Below are 19,711 nucleotides of genomic sequence, written 5' to 3'. Positions count from 1 at the left end.
TACATTACACTGGCTGCAGAGAGCACAGAGCACAGCAGTGTGAGGTCTGATTACACATCTCTCCATGGACAATACATAACACTGGCTGCAGAGAGCACAGAGCACAGCAGTGTGAGGTCTGATTACACATCTCTCCAGGGACAATACATAACACTGGCTGCAGAGAGCACAGACCACAGCAGTGTGAGGTATGATTACACATCTCTCCAGTGACACTACATAACACTGGCTGCAGAGAGCACAGCAGTGTGAGATCTGGTTACACATCTCTCCAGGGACAATACATAACACTGGCTGCAGAGAGCACAGAGAACAGCAGTGTAATGTATGATTACACATTTCTCCAGGGACAATACATAACACTGGCTGCAGAGAGCACAGAGCACAGCAGTGTGAGATCTAGTTACACATCTCTCCAGGGACAATACATAGCACTGGCTGCAGAGAGCACAGAGCACAGCAGTGTGAGGTCTGGTTACACATTTCTCCAGGGACAGTACATTACACTGGCTGCAGAGAGCACAGACCACAGCAGTGTGAGGTATGATTACACATCTCTCCAGTGACACTACATAACACTGGCTGCAGAGAGCACAGAGCACAGCAGTGTGAGGTCTGATTACACATCTCTCCAGGGACAATACATAACACTGGCTGCAGAGAGCACAGAGCACAGCAGTGTGAGGTATAATTACACATCTCTCCAGGGACAATACATAACACTGGCTGCAGAGAGCACAGAGCACAGCAGTGTGAGATCTGGTTACACATCTCTCCAGGGACAATACATAGCACTGGCTGCAGAGAGCACAGAGCACAGCAGTGTAATGTATGATTACACATTTCTCCAGGGACAATACATAACACTGGCTGCAGAGAGCACAGAGCACAGCAGTGTGAGATCTGGTTAAACATCTCTCCAGGGACAATACATAGCACTGGCTGCACAGAGCACAGAGCACAGCAGTGTGAGGTCTGGTTACACATTTCTCCAGGGACAATACATAACACTGACTGCAGAGAGCACAGAGCACAGCAGTGTGAGATCTGATTACACATCTCTACAGGGACAGTACATAACACTGGCTGCAGAGAGCACAGAGCACAGCAGTGTGAGGTATAATTACACATCTCTCCAGGGACAATACATAACACTGGCTGCAGAGAGCACAGAGCACAGCAGTGTGAGGTCTGATTACACATCTCTCCAGGGACAATACATAACACTGGCTGCAGAGAGCACAGAGCACAGCAGTGAGAGGTCTGATTACACATCTCTCCAGGGACACTACATAACACTGGCTGCAGAGAGCACAGAGCACAGCAGTGTGAGGTATGATTACACATCTCTCCAGGGACAGTACATAACACTGGCTGCACAGAGCACAGCAGTGTGAGGTCTGATTACACATCTCTCCAGGGACAGTACATAACACTGGCTGCACAGAGCACAGCAGTGTGAGGTCTGATTACACATCTCTCCAGGGACAGTACATAACACTGGCTGCACAGAGCACAGCAGTGTGAGGTCTGATTACACATCTCTCCAGGGACAATACATAACACTGGCTGCAGAGAGCACAGAGCACAGCAGTGTGAGGTTTGATTACACATCTCTCCAGGGATTATACATAACACTGGCTGCAGAGAGCACAGAGCACAGCAGTGTGAGGTCTGATTACACATCTCTCCAGGGACAGTACATAACACTGGCTGCAGAGAGCACAGAGCACAGCAGTGTGAGGTAGGGATTGTTCCTGCACAGATGAGTAAGCATAACATGGGCTGCAGTCTGTATGATCACAGGAGATAACAGATCCCATAAATGACTCTTATTTCTGTCTATGAAAACAAAAATCTGAATTAAAGGTTGTGTGAAATGTGTCTATAGTCATAGCCGAACTTCTGCAGCAAACCTGCTTCATGTGAACACATCCTTATCCTCCCCTGACAGGATGTAACAGGGAGGACAATGTGCACAGCGCCCAGTGACAGCTCCACATCAGCCGCTCTCTAAGCAGGACATTAATTAAATCTTTATTTTCACCTTTTTTAATTGTTGGGATATTTCCAGCCCCTCGGAGCACAAATAATACTCCCAATAATTAATTGCTGCGGAGAGTGGCGAGATATCACCATTGATTGTGCCAAGTCAATTAACATCTTCATGCAGTGCACAGGTGAAGGTAGGTGATCACTTAATGAAGATATTGATTCCACTTTGACGCTGGATGAGCCGAGTGGCGGAAGCCAAACCCTCAGCAATTAAACCCAGTGTGATCATTACTAGCAGCCCTGACAATGCTACATCACCCGTAATGACACCTCTCTGTGTGTAAGAGGGGCTTCCTGCAGGATCCCTTTAAGGACCAGTAACATGTGGCCATTTCTAAAGGTAATGTTACTGGTGCATCAATACAAAAACAACACTAGAACTTGTATTAGAGGGGAGGGGCTATCAAGCAGTTCAATGCACAGAGCACAGCAGTGTGAGGACATGCCTCCAGAAGCTCCAGTCCTGGAATATAAATCCATATAGCACAGTCTTGCTGTTACTAACAACTTACACGAAGGTCTGATTACACATCACTGGCTGCAGAAAGCACAGAGCACAGCAGTGTGAGGTATGATTACACATCTCTCCAGGGACAATACATAACACTGGCTGCAGAGAGCACAGAGCACGGCAGTGTGAGGTCTGATTACACATCTATCCAGGGACAATACATAACACTGGCTGCAGAGAGCACAGAGCACAGCAGTGTGAGGTCTGATTACACATCTCTCCAGGGACAGTACATAACACTGGCTGCAGAGAGCACAGAGCACAGCAGTGTGAGGTCTGATTACACATCTCTCCAGGGACAATACATAACACTGGCTGCAGAGAGCACAGAGCACAGCAGTGTGAGGTCTGATTACACATCTCTCCAGGGACAATACATAACACTGGCTGCAGAGAGCACAGAGCACAGCAGTGTGAGGTCTGATTACACATCTCTCCAGGGACAGTACATAACACTGGCTGCAGAGAGCACAGAGCACAGCAGTGTGAGGTGTGATTACACATCTCTCCAGGGACAATACATAACACTGGCTGCAGAGAGCACAGAGCACAGCAGTGTGAGGTCTGATTACACACCTCTCCATGGATAATACATAACACTGGCTGCAGAGTGCACAGAGCACAGCAGTGTGAGGTGTGATTACACATCTCTCCAGGGACAGTACATAACACTGGCTGCAGAGAGCACAGAGCACAGCAGTGTGAGGTATGATTACACATCTCTCCAGGGACAATACATAACACTGGCTGCAGAGAGCACAGAGCACAGCAGTGTGAGGTCTGATTACACATCTCTCCAGGGACACTACATAACACTGGCTGCAGAGAGCACAGAGCACAGCAGTGTGAGGTCTGATTACACATCTCTCCAGGAACAATACATAACACTGGCTGCAGAGAGCACAGAGCACAGCAGTGTGAGGTCTGATTACACATCTCTCCAGGGACAATACATAACACTGGCTGCAGAGAGCACAGAGCACAGCAGTGTGAGGTATGATTACACATCTCTCCAGGGACAATACATAACACTGACGGCAGAGAGCACAGAGCACAGCAGTGTGAGGTATGATTACACATCTCTCCAGGGACAATACGTAACACTGGCTGCAGAGAGTAAAGAGCACAGCAGTGTGAGGTATGATTACCCATCACTCCAGGGACAGTACATAACACTGGCTGCAGAGAGTACAGAGCACAGCAGTGTGAGGTCTGATTACACATCTCTCCAGGGACAGTACATAACACTGGCTGCACAGAGCACAGAGCACAGCAGTGTGAGGTCTGATTACACATCTCTCCAGGGACAGTACATAACACTGGCTGCAGAGAGCACAGAGCACAGCAGTGTGATGTCTGATTACACACCTCTCCAGGGACAGTACATAACACTGGCTGCAGAGAGCACAGAGCACAGAGCACAGCAGTGTGAGGTCTGATTACACATCTCTCCAGGGACACTACATAACACTGGCTGCAGAGAGCACAGAGCACAGCAGTGTGAGGTATGATTACACATCTCTCCAGGGACACTACATAACACTGGCTGCACAGAGCACAGCAGTGTGAGGTCTGATTACACATCTCTCCAGGGACAATACATAACACTGACTGCAGAGAGCACAGAGCACAGCAGTGTGAGGTATGATTACACATCACTCCAGGGACAGTACATAACACTGGCTGCAGAGAGTACAGAGCACAGCAGTGTGAGGTATGATTACACATTCCTTTGGGGACACTACATAACACTGGCTGCACAGAGCACAGCAGTGTGAGGTCTGATTACACATCTCTCCAGGGACAATACATAACACTGACTGCAGAGAGCACAGAGCACAGCAGTGTGAGGTATGATTACACATCACTCCAGGGACAGTACATAACACTGACTGCAGAGAGCACAGAGCACAGCAGTGTGAGGTCTGATTACACATCTCTCCAGGGACAATACATAACACAGGCTGCAGAGAGCACAGAGCACAGCAGTGTGAGGTCTGATTACACATCTCTCCAGGGACAGTACAGAACACTGGCTGCACAGAGCACAGCAGTGTGAGGTATGATTACACATCTCTCCAGGCACCATACATAACACTGGCTGCAGAGAGCACAGAGCACAGCAGTGTGAGGTCTGATTACACATCTCTCCAGGGATAATACATAACACTGGCTGCAGAGAGCACAGAGCACAGCAGTGTAAGGTCTGATTACACATCTCTCCAGGGACAATACATAACACTGGCTGCAGAGAGCACAGAGCACAGCAGTGTGAGGTCTGATTACACATCTCTCCAGGGACAATACATAACACTGGCTGCAGACAGCACAGAGCACAGCAGTGTGAGGTCTGATTACACATCTCTCCAGGGACAATACATAACACTGGCTGCAGAGAGCACAGAGCACAGCAGTGTGAGGTCTGATTACACATCTCTCCAGGGACAATACATAACACTGGCTGCAGACAGCACAGAGCACAGCATTGTGAGGTATGATTACACATCTCTCTAGGGACAAGGTCCTTCCGCGCCCCCCCCCCCCTTACCCTGTGTTGACCCCCAATGTCGCTCTCTGAATCTGTACAGGTGGGACCCGCGCTATGGTGACCGGATGAATAATACAAGGGTAAATTATAAATATCTCCTCCGAGTGGACGGTGGGGGCTGCTATATCATTTATAGAGGCTGCACAGGTAAATTGTGGCTAGGAGGGGGTCACCACCTACATGTATCATTATCACATTAACTCCTACAATTCTGAACAATAGACATTCTTACTCTGTCTCCTTTGGTTCCCATGTCTCCCTTGAATCCTGGGAAGCCATCTTCACCCTAGAGATGGAGATAATACAAGGGTATTAGTAGTTGTTATGGTGCAGGAGGGCAGCTCCAGCAGTGCACTGGTTAATGATGATCCGCCAGTCCCCGGACACGGATGGAGAATGGCAGCGAGCCTGAAAGGGATGGGAAGGTCTAATGAAATATTTGGGCTATTGGGCTGTTGCCACAGGAGACCAAACTCCTGCAGAACTGAATAGCTTCTATTAATAGAGGGAGGTTATAGCGGAGACACTCGGGGGTCACTGGGGTCACCTGCATCCTGTCACCTTCCCGGGTCACATCCAATGAGTTGGATAAAGAAGGCGACTTCTCGGGGCTACAGTGCAATTACGCCTCAAAAAGACATTGAGTAATGGAGAGACACAGAATCATAGAGTGAGAGGGGCAGAAGGTGTGACCTGGGACAGGACCAGGGGCGGGACCACCGCCAGGAACCAGGGGCGGGACCAACGCCAGGAACCAGGGGCAGAACCAACGCCAGGACCAGGACCAGGACCAGGGGCCGGACCAACGCCAGGAACCAGGGGCAGAACCAACGCCAGGAACCAGGGGCGGGACCAACGCCAGGAACCAGGGGCAGAACCAACGCCAGGACCAGGACCAGGGGCCGGACCAACACCAGGAACCAGGGGCCGGACCAACGCCAGGAACCAGGACCAGGGGCCGGACCAACGCCAGGAACCAGGGGCGGGACCAACGCCAGGAACCAGGGGCCGGACCAACGCCAGGAACCAGGACCAGGGGCCGGACCAACGCCAGGAACCAGGGGCGGGACCAACGCAGGACCAGGACCAGGGGCGGGACCAACGCCAGGACCAGGGGCGGGTCCACTGCCAGGACCAGACCAGGGGCGGGACCACTGCCAGGACCAGGGGCGGGACCACTGCCAGGACCAGGGGCGGGACCACTGCCAGGACCAGACCAGGGGCGGGACCACTGCCAGGACCAGACCAGGGGCGGGACCACTGCCAGGACCAGACCAGAGGCGGGACTACTGCCATGACCAGGACCAGGGGCGGGACCACTGCCAGGACCAGACCAGGGGCGGGACCACTGCCATGACCAGGACCCGGGGGCGGGACCACTGCCATGACCAGGACCAGGGGCGGGACCACTGCCATGACCAGGACTAGGGGCGGGACCACTGCCATGACCAGGACCAGGGGCGGGACCAGGACCAGAGCGGGACCACTGCCAGGGTAACCTGGATCTTACCTTTTCTCCCTTTGTTCCCTTCAGGCCCCGGATTCCATCAGCTCCCTAAAAACAACACAGAGCGATCAGTGCACAGAACATGTTACGTCTCATGGTCTCACAATTGTACGGTCCCTACACTGGAGGTTTATGTACACAGCAAGTTACCCCTCTGACCACACATCACTCCACCCAAGTGCGGCCATAGCACCCAGCCCACCCAGAAGGATAATCAATTCATTGCTGCAAAGCAGATACTATGCAGGACACTGTATATCCTGTATATATAGACCCTAGTGCACAGTACTACTTCTATATCCTGTATATATAGACCCTAGTGCACAGTACTACTTCTATATCCTGTATATACAGACCCTAGTGCACAGTACTACTTCTATATCCTGTATATATAGACCCTAGTGCACAGTACTACTTCTATATCCTGTATATATAGACCCTAGTGCACAGTACTACTTCTATATCCTGTATATATAGACCCTAGTGCACAGTACTACTTCTATATCCTGTATATATAGACCCTAGTGCACAGTACTACTTCTATATCCTGTATATAGACCCTAGTGCACAGTACTACTTCTATATCCTGTATATATAGACCCTAGTGCACAGTACTACTTCTATATCCTGTATATACAGACCCTAGTGCACAGTACTACTTCTATATCCTGTATATATAGACCCTAGTGCACAGTACTACTTCTATATCCTGTATATATAGACCCTAGTGCACAGTACTACTTCTATATCCTGTATATACAGACCCTAGTGCACAGTACTACTTCTATATCCTGTATATATAGACCCTAGTGCACAGTACTACTTCTATATCCTGTATATATAGACCCTAGTGCACAGTACTACTTCTATATCCTGTATATACAGACCCTAGTGCACAGTACTACTTTTATATCCTGTATATATAGACCCTAGTGCACAGTACTACTTCTATATCCTGTATATATAGACCCTAGTGCACAGTACTACTTCTATATCCTGTATATACAGACCCTAGTGCACAGTACTACTTCTATATCCTGTATATATAGACCCTAGTGCACAGTACTACTTCTATATCCTGTATATATAGACCCTAGTGCACAGTACTACTTCTATATCCTGTATATATAGACCCTAGTGCACAGTACTACTTCTATATCCTGTATATACAGACCCTAGTGCACAGTACTACTTCTATATCCTGTATATAGACCCTAGTGCACAGTACTACTTTTATATCCTGTATATATAGACCCTAATGCACAGGACTACTTCTATATCCTGTATATAGACCCTAGTGCACAGTACTACTTCTATATCCTGTATATACAGACCCTAGTGCACAGTACTACTTCTATATCCTGTATATATAGACCCTAGTGCACAGTACTACTTCTATATCCTGTATATACAGACCCTAGTGCACAGTACTACTTCTATATCCTGTATATACAGACCCTAGTGCACAGTACTACTTCTATATCCTGTATATAGACCCTAGTGCACAGTACTACTTTTATATCCTGTATATATAGACCCTAATGCACAGGACTACTTCTATATCCTGTATATAGACCCTAGTGCACAGTACTACTTCTATATCCTGTATATACAGACCCTAGTGCACAGTACTACTTCTATATCCTGTATATACAGACCCTAGTGCACAGTACTACTTTTATATCCTGTATATATAGACCCTAGTGCACAGTACTACTTCTATATCCTGTATATATAGACCCTAGTGCACAGTACTACTTCTATATCCTGTATATACAGACCCTAGTGCACAGTACTACTTCTATATCCTGTATATATAGACCCTAGTGCACAGTACTACTTCTATATCCTGTATATACAGACCCTAGTGCACAGTACTACTTTTATATCCTGTATATATAGACCCTAGTGCACAGTACTACTTCCATATCCTGTATATACAGACCCCAGTGCACAGTACTACTTCTATATCCTGTATATATACATATGGGCCTGTACCCCTCCTCCTGTCCTGTATATAAGGGCACTGCACCCCCTCCTGTCCTGTATATAAGGGCACTGCACCCCCCTCCTGTCCTGTATATAAGGGCACTGCACCCCCCTCCTGTCCTGTATATAAGGGCACTGCACCCCCTCCTGTCCTGTATATAAGGGCACTGTGCCCCTCCTCCTGTCCTGTATATAAGGGCACTGTGCCCCTCCTCCTGTCCTGTATATAAGGGCACTGTGCCCCTCCTCCTGTCCTGTATATAAGGGCACTGCACCTCCTCCTGTCCTGTATATAAGGGCACTGCACCCCCTCCTGTCCTGTATATAAGGGCACTGCACCCCCTCCTGTCCTGTCTATAAGGGCACTGGCGAGGTGTGATGTGGATCATGTCTCGCGCTGGTGCGATCCTGATTGAGGTGGTGATTGAGCTTATGGTGTATAATGACAGAAAATAACTTCTCCTACAGCAGAAATAAATAAATATATAAATGGGTAAATCGCCTCCATTAGGCCCCGCAGAACATCCATCCATCTCCACTTTAGCAAATCTAATTATGACACTTTGGAGGAGGATTTCTGCCGTTCTGCGTCCCCTCTCTGTAGCAATGCAGAATAATTCAATTAGTTTAATGACGGCTCTAAAGCCGATAGTCTGCACTTCACACTCCTAATGCTTCCCTAATGGAGGAAGTCTCCGTCCAGCCAGTAGTATCATCAGATCCCTGCCACACTGCACCCCCACCCATTAACCCACCGGCTGCCAGGGAACAACCGGGGGTCAGAAGATCCCGACGCCTTGGTAATTGTAGTATTCTAAGACAACCAATATGGCCGCCACTGCATCATGATAGACGCCTTCCATAGAGCACCCTCAGTACTGCTGCATTCAGTGATCACAGACTTGCTGTGTGGTACTTACCTTAACGCCACGTGGTCCTGGATATCCAAGTGTCCCTTGTGGTCCAGCAGGTCCCTGTCAGGGGAAAAATAATAAAAGAAATCTTAAAATGGCATCAACATAAATAACCAACAGTTAAAGCATCTTATATCTACAAGCTGTGCACCCTCCTGCACCTCCAGCTGAAGCCATACAGTAATCGAGAAGAGAGTGAATCAGAGTATCTCCTTCCTTCCGAAGAGTTTAAAAGCTCTGCACCTCCCTACCTCTCCCCTCTCATCTCAGTCTATAGTACAACCAGTGAGATTATTCTCACCTTTAATTCAGACCTTCCACACACAACTTCAGGACTTCTCCCCAACTGCACAAATTCTCTGGAATGCTCTACCTCAGACCATCAAACTAATATCCAACCTCCAAAGCTTCATACATACTCTGAATACTCATCTTTCCAGGAAGATCTATCACATTCCCTCCTGCATGTAACTTCAACTCTTTCTTCACTGACCTCCCTGTGCCCTCCTCCAATCTATTACCCTGCAAGCCCCAATATACAGGTCACTCTGCCGACCTATCACCTTGGACTCCTTATGAACCAGTTAACTATTTATTCTACTACCCTATAAGAATAGCTGGAACATTGTACAAGCACTGTCACCTCCTCCTCATAGATTGTAAGCTCCTGTGACCATTGTACAAGCACTGTCACCTCCTGTGTCCTCCTCCTCATAGATTGTAAGCTCCTGTGACCATTGTACAAGCACTGTCACCTCCTGTGCCCCCCCTCATAGATTGTAAGCTCTTGTGACCATTGTACAAGCACTGTCACCTCCTGTGTCCCCCCCTCATAGATTGTAAGCTATTGTGACCATTGTACAAGCACTGTCACCTCCTGTGTCGTCCTCCTCCTCATAGATTGTAAGCTCCTGTGACCATTGTACAAGCACTGTCACCTCCTATGCCCCCCCCTCCTCATAGATTGTAAGCTCTTGTGACCATTGTACAAGCACTGTCATCTCCTGTGTCTCCTCCTCATAGATTGTAAGCTCTTGTGACCATTGTACAAGCACTGTCACCTCCTGTGTCACCCCCCCATCATAGATTGTAAGCTCCTGTGACCATTGTACAAGCACTGTCGCATGCTGTGTCCTCCTCCTCCTCATAGATTGTAAGCTCCTGTGACCATTGTACAAGCACTGTCCCCTCCTGTGTCCTCCTCCTCCACATAGATTGTAAGCTCCTGTGACCATTGTACAAGCACTGTCACCTCCTGTGTCCTCCTCCTCCACATAGATTGTAAGCTCCTGTGACCATTGTACAAGCACTGTCACCTCCTTTGTCACCCCCCCCATCAGATTGTAAGCTCTTGTGACCATTGTACAAGCACTGTCACCTCCTGTGTCCCCTCCTCCTCCTCATAGATTGTAAGCTCCTGTGACCATTGTACAAGCACTGTCACCTCCTGTGTCCCCCATCATAGATTGTAAGCTCTTGTGACCATTGTATAAGCACTGTCACCTCCTATGCCCCCCCTCCTCATAGATTGTAAGCTCCTGTGACCATTGTACAAGCACTGTCACCTCCTATGCCCCCCCTCCTCATAGATTGTAAGCTCCTGTGACCATTGTACAAGCACTGTCACCTCCTGTGTCCTCCTCCTCCTCATAGATTGTAAGCTCTTGTGACCATTGTACAAGCACTGTCACCTCCTGTGTCCACCACCCTCATAGATTGTAAGCTCCTGTGACCATTGTACAAGCACTGTCACCTCCTGTGTCCCCTCCTCCACATAGATTGTAAGCTCCTGTGACCATTGTACAAGCACTGTCACCTCCTGTGTCCCCTCCTCCACATAGATTGTAAGCTCCTGTGACCATTGTACAAGCACTGTCACCTCCTATGCCCCCCCTCATAGATTGTAAGCTCTTGTGACCATTGTACAAGCACTGTCACCTCTAATGCCCCCCCTCATAGATTTTAAGCTCTTGTGACCATTGTACAAGCACTGTCACCTCCTGTGTCCCCCATCATAGATTGTAAGCTCTTGTGACCATTGTATAAGCACTGTCACCTCCTGTGTCCCCCCCCCCCCTCATAGATTGTAAACTCTTGTGACCATTGTACAAGCACTGTCACCTCCTATGCCCCCCTTCCTCATAGATTGTAAGCTCCTGTGACCATTGTACAAGCACTGTCACCTCCTGCCCCCCCCCCCATCATAGATTGTAAGCTCTTGTGACCATTGTACAAGCAATGTCACCTCCTGTGTCCTCCTCCTCCTCATAGATTGTAAGCTCTTGTGACCATTGTACAAGCACTGTCACCTCCTGTGTCCCCTCCTCCTCCTCATAGATTGTAAGCTCCTGTGACCATTGTACAAGCACTGTAACCTCCTGTGCCCCCCATCATAGACTGTAAGCTCTTGTGACCATTGTACAAGCACTGTCACCTCCTGTGTCCCGTCCCCCCCCCCGTCATAGATTGTAAGCTCTTGTGACCATTGTACAAGCACTGTCACCTCCTGTGTCCCCCCCCCCTCCTCCTCATAGATTGTAAGCTCTTGTGACCATTGTACAAGCACTATCACCTCCTGTGTCCCCTCCTCATAGATTGTAAGCTCTTGTGACCATTGTACAAGCACTGTCACCTCCTGTGTCACCCCCCCCATCATAGATTGTAAGCTCCTGTGACCATTGTACAAGCACTGTCGCCTCCTGTGTCCCCCCCTCATAGATTGTAAGCTATTGTGACCATTGTACAAGCACTGTCACCTCCTGTGTCCTCCTCCTCATAGATTGTAAGCTCCTGTGACCATTGTACAAGCACTGTCACCTCCTGTGCCCCCCCCTCATAGATTGTAAGCTTTTGTGTCCCTTCCTGTCTCCCAGTTATCCTTATAGACTGTTAGCTCATGTTTCATATGACCAGGTCATTATTTTGTTTGTCCCCCATGATCTGTGTGGAGTCAGTGTATCGGATGCCCTTGTTATCCATGATCCATGTACACTCCATCCCTTCATAGTGGACCCTGCTGATACCAATCAGGACCTTCCGCCAGCGGAGGAGCCGTATTTACCGCTCGCCGCGTTCAGTCGTCTTTGTTTTTCCAACCTTTCTGATCAGTGTTTAAACTTTGCATTAAGTTTCTATGCTGTTGCCTGGCAACCGAGAGACGGATCCGGCATGGGAAGCGCTGCTTCTACCATGGATTATGGAAGCCCGGACAGATCCTGCTGCATATGTATACACCCCCCCCCCTCCATACACAGATGATACATTGTAATGACTCGTATCTCCCCATGTACTTGCTTTAACCCCTTCAAAGTTTTGGCCACAGCGATGGAACTAAGAATAACAATGTTGCATTTAGGCAGTTAACCCTTTCAGGATGTCTATACTGAGAGACTGTCACAGACAGCCCGGGCCGCCCGGATCCTCTCATATCAGCAAATGGAGAGGATTGTGCTTCCTCTGGAGTGGGTGCCCCCGACCCCTGCACCCCGGATACATGACCCCAGCTGGATATAATCACTACAGGAATAAGCCAAAAAGAGGAAATTACAGATCGTCTGTAACAAATATGGAGAGAAGGGGAACAAAGTGAATTTCATTGATTTCTGCAATGAAGGAAATGAGAAAGCGAGAGGCTTCCCGATCTCTGCTGGCAGGTCATGGTGGCAATGCTCTGCAGAGGTAAACACCGTCCGCAGCCATGTCTCCTATATAGGTCATGGTGGCAATGCTCTGCAGAGAGCACTTCCTTCCCCAGCCATGTCTCCTATATAGGTCATGGTGGCGATGCTCTGCAGAGAGCACTTCCTTCCCCAGCCATGTCTCCTATATAGGTCATGGTGGCGATGCTCTGCAGAGAGCACTTCCTTCCCCAGCCATGTCTCCTATATAGGTCATGGTGGCAATGTTCTGCAGAGAGCACTTCCTTCCCCAGCCATGTCTCCTATATAGGTCATGGTGGCGATGCTCTGCAGAGAACACTTCCTTCCCCAGCCATGTCTCCTATATAGGTCTTGGTGACGATGCTCTGCAGAGAGCACTTCCTTCCCCAGCCATGTCTCCTATATAGGTCATGGTGGCGATGCTCTGCAGAGAGCCCTTCCTTCCCCAGCCATGTCTCCTATATAGGTCATGGTGGCGATGCTCTGCAGAGGTCACCATCGTCCTCAGCCAAGTCTCCTTTATAGGTCATAGTGGCAATGCTCTGCAGAGGGCACTACCTTCCTCAGCCAGTTCTCCTTTGCAGAGTGTCACCACCACGACCTACAAAGGAGACATTGCTGTGGAAGGTAGTGCCCTCTGCATAGCGTTGCCCGCCAGGACCTACAAAGGAGACCTGGCTGGGGAAGGTAGTGCCCTCTGCAGAGCGTCGCCACCAGGACCTACAAAGGAGACCTGGCTGGGGAAGGTAGTGCCCTCTGCAGAGCGTTGCCACCAGGACCTACAAACGAGACCTGGCTGGGGAAGGTAGTGCCCTCTGCAGAGCGTCACCACCATGACCTACAGAGGGCACTGCCTTCCTCAGCTATATCACCATGTAGGTCATGGCGGTTATGCGACTGTCCTCAGCCAGTTCTCCTTCGCAGGTCACTGCAGCGACGCTCTGCAGAGATCACCGCTGTCCTCAGCCAGGTCTCCTTTGTAGGTCATGGTGGCGACGCTCTGCAGAGAGATAACCTGTCAGTCATTCCTCCGCGCCATCTAATGAAATACAAGCTGTCACACTGGGCCTGGGGTGCGATTCCTATTTTTAAAATGAATTCTCTCTACTTTACTGCCCACAGGGAGGAAGAGGAGGAGACGTTTCTTGCTGCATTTTAAATGGTAAAATGTGAGGCTGCGGCGGCCGTGACAGGTAGGAAATAGAAGATTTATGTAAATTCTAAGCTTTTTATTACTTCTCACCCCGGGCAGGTAATAAGCTGCTGCTGCCAGGACTAGAGGCGAGAGCAGCGTCAGCTCTGCTACATCCAGGGGAGAAAACGCAGAACAACCTGCAAACCCCTGCACACACCACGGGGCCACAGGATCACAACACTCCTAGAGCTGCACCTAATTCACAGCCACTAATTGTGGGAAGACGACGGGTATCTCACTGCATCATCAGCCTAAATAAGTGCAGGCGGCAGCTACATGTGTCCTGATAATAAGGAAGAGAACCCCGGATTGTAATGGAAACCTTATTAACCGTTTCACAACCAGGGGCCTCATGTAAACTACAAAGGAAGAGAAAAGAGGCTGCGCAAGCAGGACTGCACTGCCACCTGCTGGACAAACTGGTGTAGAGCAACTCATCAGATCTGTCACAGGGGAGACAAAATACATCCATACCAGCAATTCATATCCAGGAGATCCCCAGGTTATACCAGCAATATATATCCAGGAAATCCCCAGGTTATACCAGCAATACATATATAGGAGTTCCCCAGCAGCTATGCATTATATACCCAGGTTATATCGGCTGTACATTATATACCCAGGTTATAGCGGCTGTACATTATATACCCAGGTTATAGCGGCTGTACATTATATACCCAGGTTATAGCATCTATACATATACATTATATACCCAGGTTATAGCGGCTGTACATTATATACCCAGGTAATAGCGGCTGTACATTATATACCCAGGTTATAGCGGCTGTACATATACATTATATACCCAGGTTATAGCGGCTGTACATTATATACCCAGGTTATAGCGGCTGTACATTATATACCCAGGTTATAGCGGCTGTACATTATGTACCCAGGTTATAGCGGCTGTACATATACATTATATACCCAGGTTATAGCGGCTGTACATTATATACCCAGGTTATAGCGGCTGTACATTATATACCCAGGTTATAGCGGCTGTACATTATATACCCAGGTTATAGCGGCTGTACATTATATACCCAGGTTATAGCGGCTGTACATATACATTATATACCCAGGTTATAGCGGCTGTACATTATATACCCAGGTTATAGCGGCTGTACATTATATACCCAGGTTATAGCGGCTGTACATTATATACCCAGGTTATAGCGGCTGTACATTATGTACCCAGGTTATAGCGGCTGTACATATACATTATATACCCAGGTTATAGCGGCTGTACATTATATACCCAGGTTATAGCGGCTGTACATATACATTATATACCCAGGTTATAGCGGCTGTACATATACATTATATACCCAGGTTATAGCGGCTGTACATTATATACCCAGGTTATAGCGGCTGTACATTATATACCCAGGTTATAGCGGCTGTACATTATATACCCAGGTTATAGCGGCTGTACATTATATACCCAGGTTATAGCGGCTGTACATTATGTACCCAGGTTATAGCGGCTGTACATATACATTATGTACCCAGGTTATAGCGGCTGTACATATACATTATGTACCCAGGTTATAGCGGCTGTACATTATATACCCAGGTTATAGCGGCTGTACATTATATACCCAGGTTATAGCGGTTGTACATTATGTACCCAGGTTATAGCGGTTGTACATTATGTACCCAGGTTATAGCGGTTGTACATTATGTACCCAGGTTATAGCGGCTGTACATTATATACCTGGCTTCCTTTCTCTCCGGGCGGTCCTTCTTTTCCTGGATGACCCTGTGAAATGAAGAGGACACTCAGTAAGATACCGGCTGCTGCTTTCGCCTCCTCCCAGGGATATGATGTAGTCGTTCATCTAATTCGTATTTCTGCTAAATTCTGGGGTTCAGATGCTCAGAATAATCCATGGACTGGACCTACAGAACCAGCCACACGGGTGGGGTACTAGGGCTCTGATATATCAGACTGGAGGGAGTTCAACACCCAGCGACCCACAGATCCTCTGCTCCGAACAGGAAGCAGACAGCGCTGTGCGTGATCAGTGGTCACATCCGGTACTGCACATCAGTTACTATACATGTGGATGGGAGCTGCGCTGCAGTGACTCCCCTCATCCACTATACAGAGGACAGCGCTGTGCGTGACCAGTGGTCACATCCGGTACTGCACATCAGTTACTATACATGTGGATGGGAGCTGCGCTGCAGTGACTCCCCTCCTCCACTATACAGAGGACAGCGCTGTGCGTGACCAGTGGTCACATCCGGTACTGCACATCAGTTACTGTACATGTGGATGGGAGCTGCGCTGCAGTGACTCCCCTCCTCCACTATACAGAGGACAGTGCTGTGCTATGCTCTGTGGGGTGCTGAGTGATGGACCCCACCATTCTGATATTAAGGATCCATAGTCTCCAGAACCATGATACCCCCTCATACTGGTTATATATAGTCTTATATAATGTCCTGGAGGGGTGAGGTCAGGACCTCCTCTCCTTGTGGCCATGTGTTACCTCCTCCTCCCTGCAGCAGATCAGATATTACCAGGAAATCACAGCTCACATGTCCATCATTACTACCGGAGGGAAGAATACAATACTGACCATTATACAGCTGTGTGAACATGGCCTAACACTCGGAGAGGATTGAAAAAAGGGGAAACATTTCCAGCTTTTATATGGATTGTGTAAAAATTAATTGGTCTGGTAACCAAACTGGACTCACTAGAGTGAAGGAGGGACTTCTGCTGGTACCGGGCAGGTCAGGGGGACTTCTGCTGGTACCGGGCAGGTCAGGGGGACTTCTGCTGGTACCGGGCAGGTCAGGGGGACTTCTGCTGGTACCGGGCAGGTCAGGGGGACTTCTGCTGGTACCGGGCAGGTCAGGGGGACTTCTGCTGGTACCGGGCAGGTCAGGGGGACTTCTGCTGGTACCGGGCAGGTCAGGGGGACTTCTGCTGGTACCGGGCAGGTCAGGGGGACTTCTGCTGGTACCGGGCAGGTCAGGGGGACTTCTGCTGGTACCGGGCAGGTCAGGGGGACTTCTGCTGGTACCGGGCAGGTCAGGGGGACTTCTGCTGGTACCGGGCAGGTCAGGGGGACTTCTGCTGGTACCGGGCAGGTCAGGGGGACTTCTGCTGGTACCGGGCAGGTCAGGGGGACTTCTGCTGGTACCGGGCAGGTCAGGGGGACTTCTGCTGGTACCGGGCAGGTCAGGGGGACTTCTGCTGGTACCGGGCAGGTCAGGAGGACTTCTGCTGGTAATGGGCAGGTCAGGGGGACTTCTGCTAGTACGGGGCAGGTCAGGGGGACTTCTGCTGGTAATGAGCAGGTCAGGGGGACTTCTGCTGGTACCGGGCAGGTCAGGGGGACTTCTGCTGGTAATGGGCAGGTCAGGGGGACTTCTGCTGGTACCGGGCAGGTCAGGGGGACTTCTGCTAGTACCGGGCAGGTCAGGGGGACTTCTGCTGGTAACGGGCAGGTCAGGGGGACTTCTGCTGGTAACGGGCAGGTCAGGGGGACTTCTGCTGGTAACGGGCAGGTCAGGGGGACTTCTGCTGGTACGGGGCAGGTCAGGGGGACCTCTGCTGGTACGGGGCAGGTCAGGGGGACCTCTGCTGGTACGGGGCAGGTCAGGGGGACCTCTGCTGGTACCGGGCAGGTCAGGGGGACCTCTGCTGGTACGGGGCAGGTCAGGGGGACCTCTGCTGGTACGGGGCAGGTCAGGGGGACCTCTGCTGGTACGGGGCAGGTCAGGGGGACCTCTGCTGGTACGGGGCAGGTCAGGGGGACTTCTGCTGGTACCGGGCAGGTCAGGGGTACTTCTGCTGGTACCGGGCAGGTCAGGGGGACTTCTGCTGGTAATGGGCAGGTCAGGGGGACTTCTGCTGGTAATGGGCAGGTCAGGGGGACCTCTGCTGGTACGGGGCAGGTCAGGGGGACCTCTGCTGGTACGGGGCAGGTCAGGGGGACCTCTGCTGGTACGGGGCAGGTCAAGGGGAACTTCTGTGGATTTAAGGGTTAATCTGCTAATACTGTACATATTTTACGGTGTTAATCTTGACTCAATCTGTTTAATCTTTCTTGCTTTTTGCTTTTTAATCTTGTTGTAGCTTCATAAACTGCATACAATATCCTGAAGGTGTGAACACGGCCCTACTGTGGATTCCAATGCTGTAGATAACCGCGGTTAATAAATGTCTTTAACCTGCGTCAACCTCCAGCGCATGGAAAACTGCGGCAACGGAACAGTGATACCGCCGGCTTCTTATGCACTATATGGCACCTGCATGCGTTCTTATAGTGGGGGAAGGGGCTCCCCACATAGCATTGGAGGGTCAGTCTCTTGGGAACTTATGCTCTTACAGTGTTTCTCAGGGGTCCTGTTGAATGACAAGTGTCTTACATTGCGTTATGTTAATTCGTATCTGCAGAGGGATATAATCATGTCCCTTTATAGGAAGGATGTCCCATACTTACTGGTGGACCATCTGCTCCCGGCATTCCAGGTAAACCAGGTTTTCCGAATGGTCCCTGTAAATCACAACAACATAAATTGAGATTTTCACCTTAGACTTCGCCAACCAAACAATATTTCCCAGAGTTTTGCATCAAAATAACATCAACATCCTGTTCTTATGAATATGGAAAGTTATGTAAATCCGTGCGCTCATCACTGCAGATCGGAATTGCAGCAAATAATTATTTGCAGCCCGTACAGAGGAGAGCGGTCGGAGAAGGCGTCTTGTAAGAAGTTGGGAAACATCAAATGCAGAGTAATCTTATCATTTCTCTCCTGTGAACAAATAATCACTTCTATGAATTTGCTTCTCGCATGGGCTTGAAGGGATAAAGCAAATGCTTCCATTTTTGTTACATGGGATGAATGTGATTATCATTTCTATCAAAAACCCTCTTTTTATTGTAAAGCTTCTTCTAAGCCGCCGGTGCAGGGAAAAGATACTGCTTGTACCTCTCATCGCCGCTCCTCCACACGTTGTCTCTCTCATCGCCGCTCCTCCACACGTTGTCTCTCTCATCGCCGCTCCTCCACACGTTGTCTCTCTCATCGCCGCTCCTCCACACGTTGTCTCTCTCATCGCTGCTCCTCCACACGTTGTATCTCTCATCGCTGCTCCTCCACACGTTGTATCTCTCATCGCTGCTCCTCCACACGTTGTATCTCTCATCGCTGCTCCTCCACACGTTGTATCTCTCATCGCTGCTCCTCCACACGTTGTATCTCTCATCGCTGCTCCTCCACACGTTGTATCTATCATGGCTGCTCCTTCACACGTTGTATCTATCATTACTGCTCCTCCACACGTTGTATCTATCATGGCTGCTCCT

General features: G+C 49.4%; 1 protein-coding gene and 1 long non-coding RNA gene across 8 annotated transcripts in view; one reads left to right on the top strand and one right to left on the bottom strand.

Annotated features, from left to right (window-relative positions):
• LOC140078023 (collagen alpha-1(V) chain-like) overlaps nucleotides 1-19,711 on the bottom strand; it is a 347,730-nt gene that overhangs the window by 66,742 nt on the left and 261,277 nt on the right. For all 7 annotated transcript variants that reach the window (XR_011849878.1, XM_072125797.1, XM_072125796.1 and 4 more), the window contains 5 exons: nucleotides 18,842-18,895; nucleotides 16,096-16,140; nucleotides 9,531-9,584; nucleotides 6,625-6,669; nucleotides 5,347-5,400 (listed from right to left, as the gene is read on the bottom strand). Coding sequence is in view for 6 of the 7 variants with exons in the window: in XM_072125797.1 (XP_071981898.1) it covers nucleotides 5,347-5,400; nucleotides 6,625-6,669; nucleotides 9,531-9,584; nucleotides 16,096-16,140; nucleotides 18,842-18,895 (252 nt within the window). In the remaining variant the exon portion in view is untranslated. The remainder of the gene's footprint in view (nucleotides 1-5,346; nucleotides 5,401-6,624; nucleotides 6,670-9,530; nucleotides 9,585-16,095; nucleotides 16,141-18,841; nucleotides 18,896-19,711) is intronic.
• Nucleotides 9,733-14,497, top strand: LOC140076678 (uncharacterized). The gene is made up of 3 exons (XR_011849634.1): nucleotides 9,733-9,991; nucleotides 14,306-14,345; nucleotides 14,436-14,497. It is a non-coding gene; the product is annotated as an uncharacterized lncRNA (long non-coding RNA).

The sequence above is a fragment of the Engystomops pustulosus genome, chromosome 9, assembly GCF_040894005.1.
Source record: "Engystomops pustulosus chromosome 9, aEngPut4.maternal, whole genome shotgun sequence".
Taxonomy (NCBI): Eukaryota; Metazoa; Chordata; class Amphibia; order Anura; family Leptodactylidae; genus Engystomops; species Engystomops pustulosus.
This window is presented reverse-complemented; position numbering and strand designations above follow the sequence as displayed.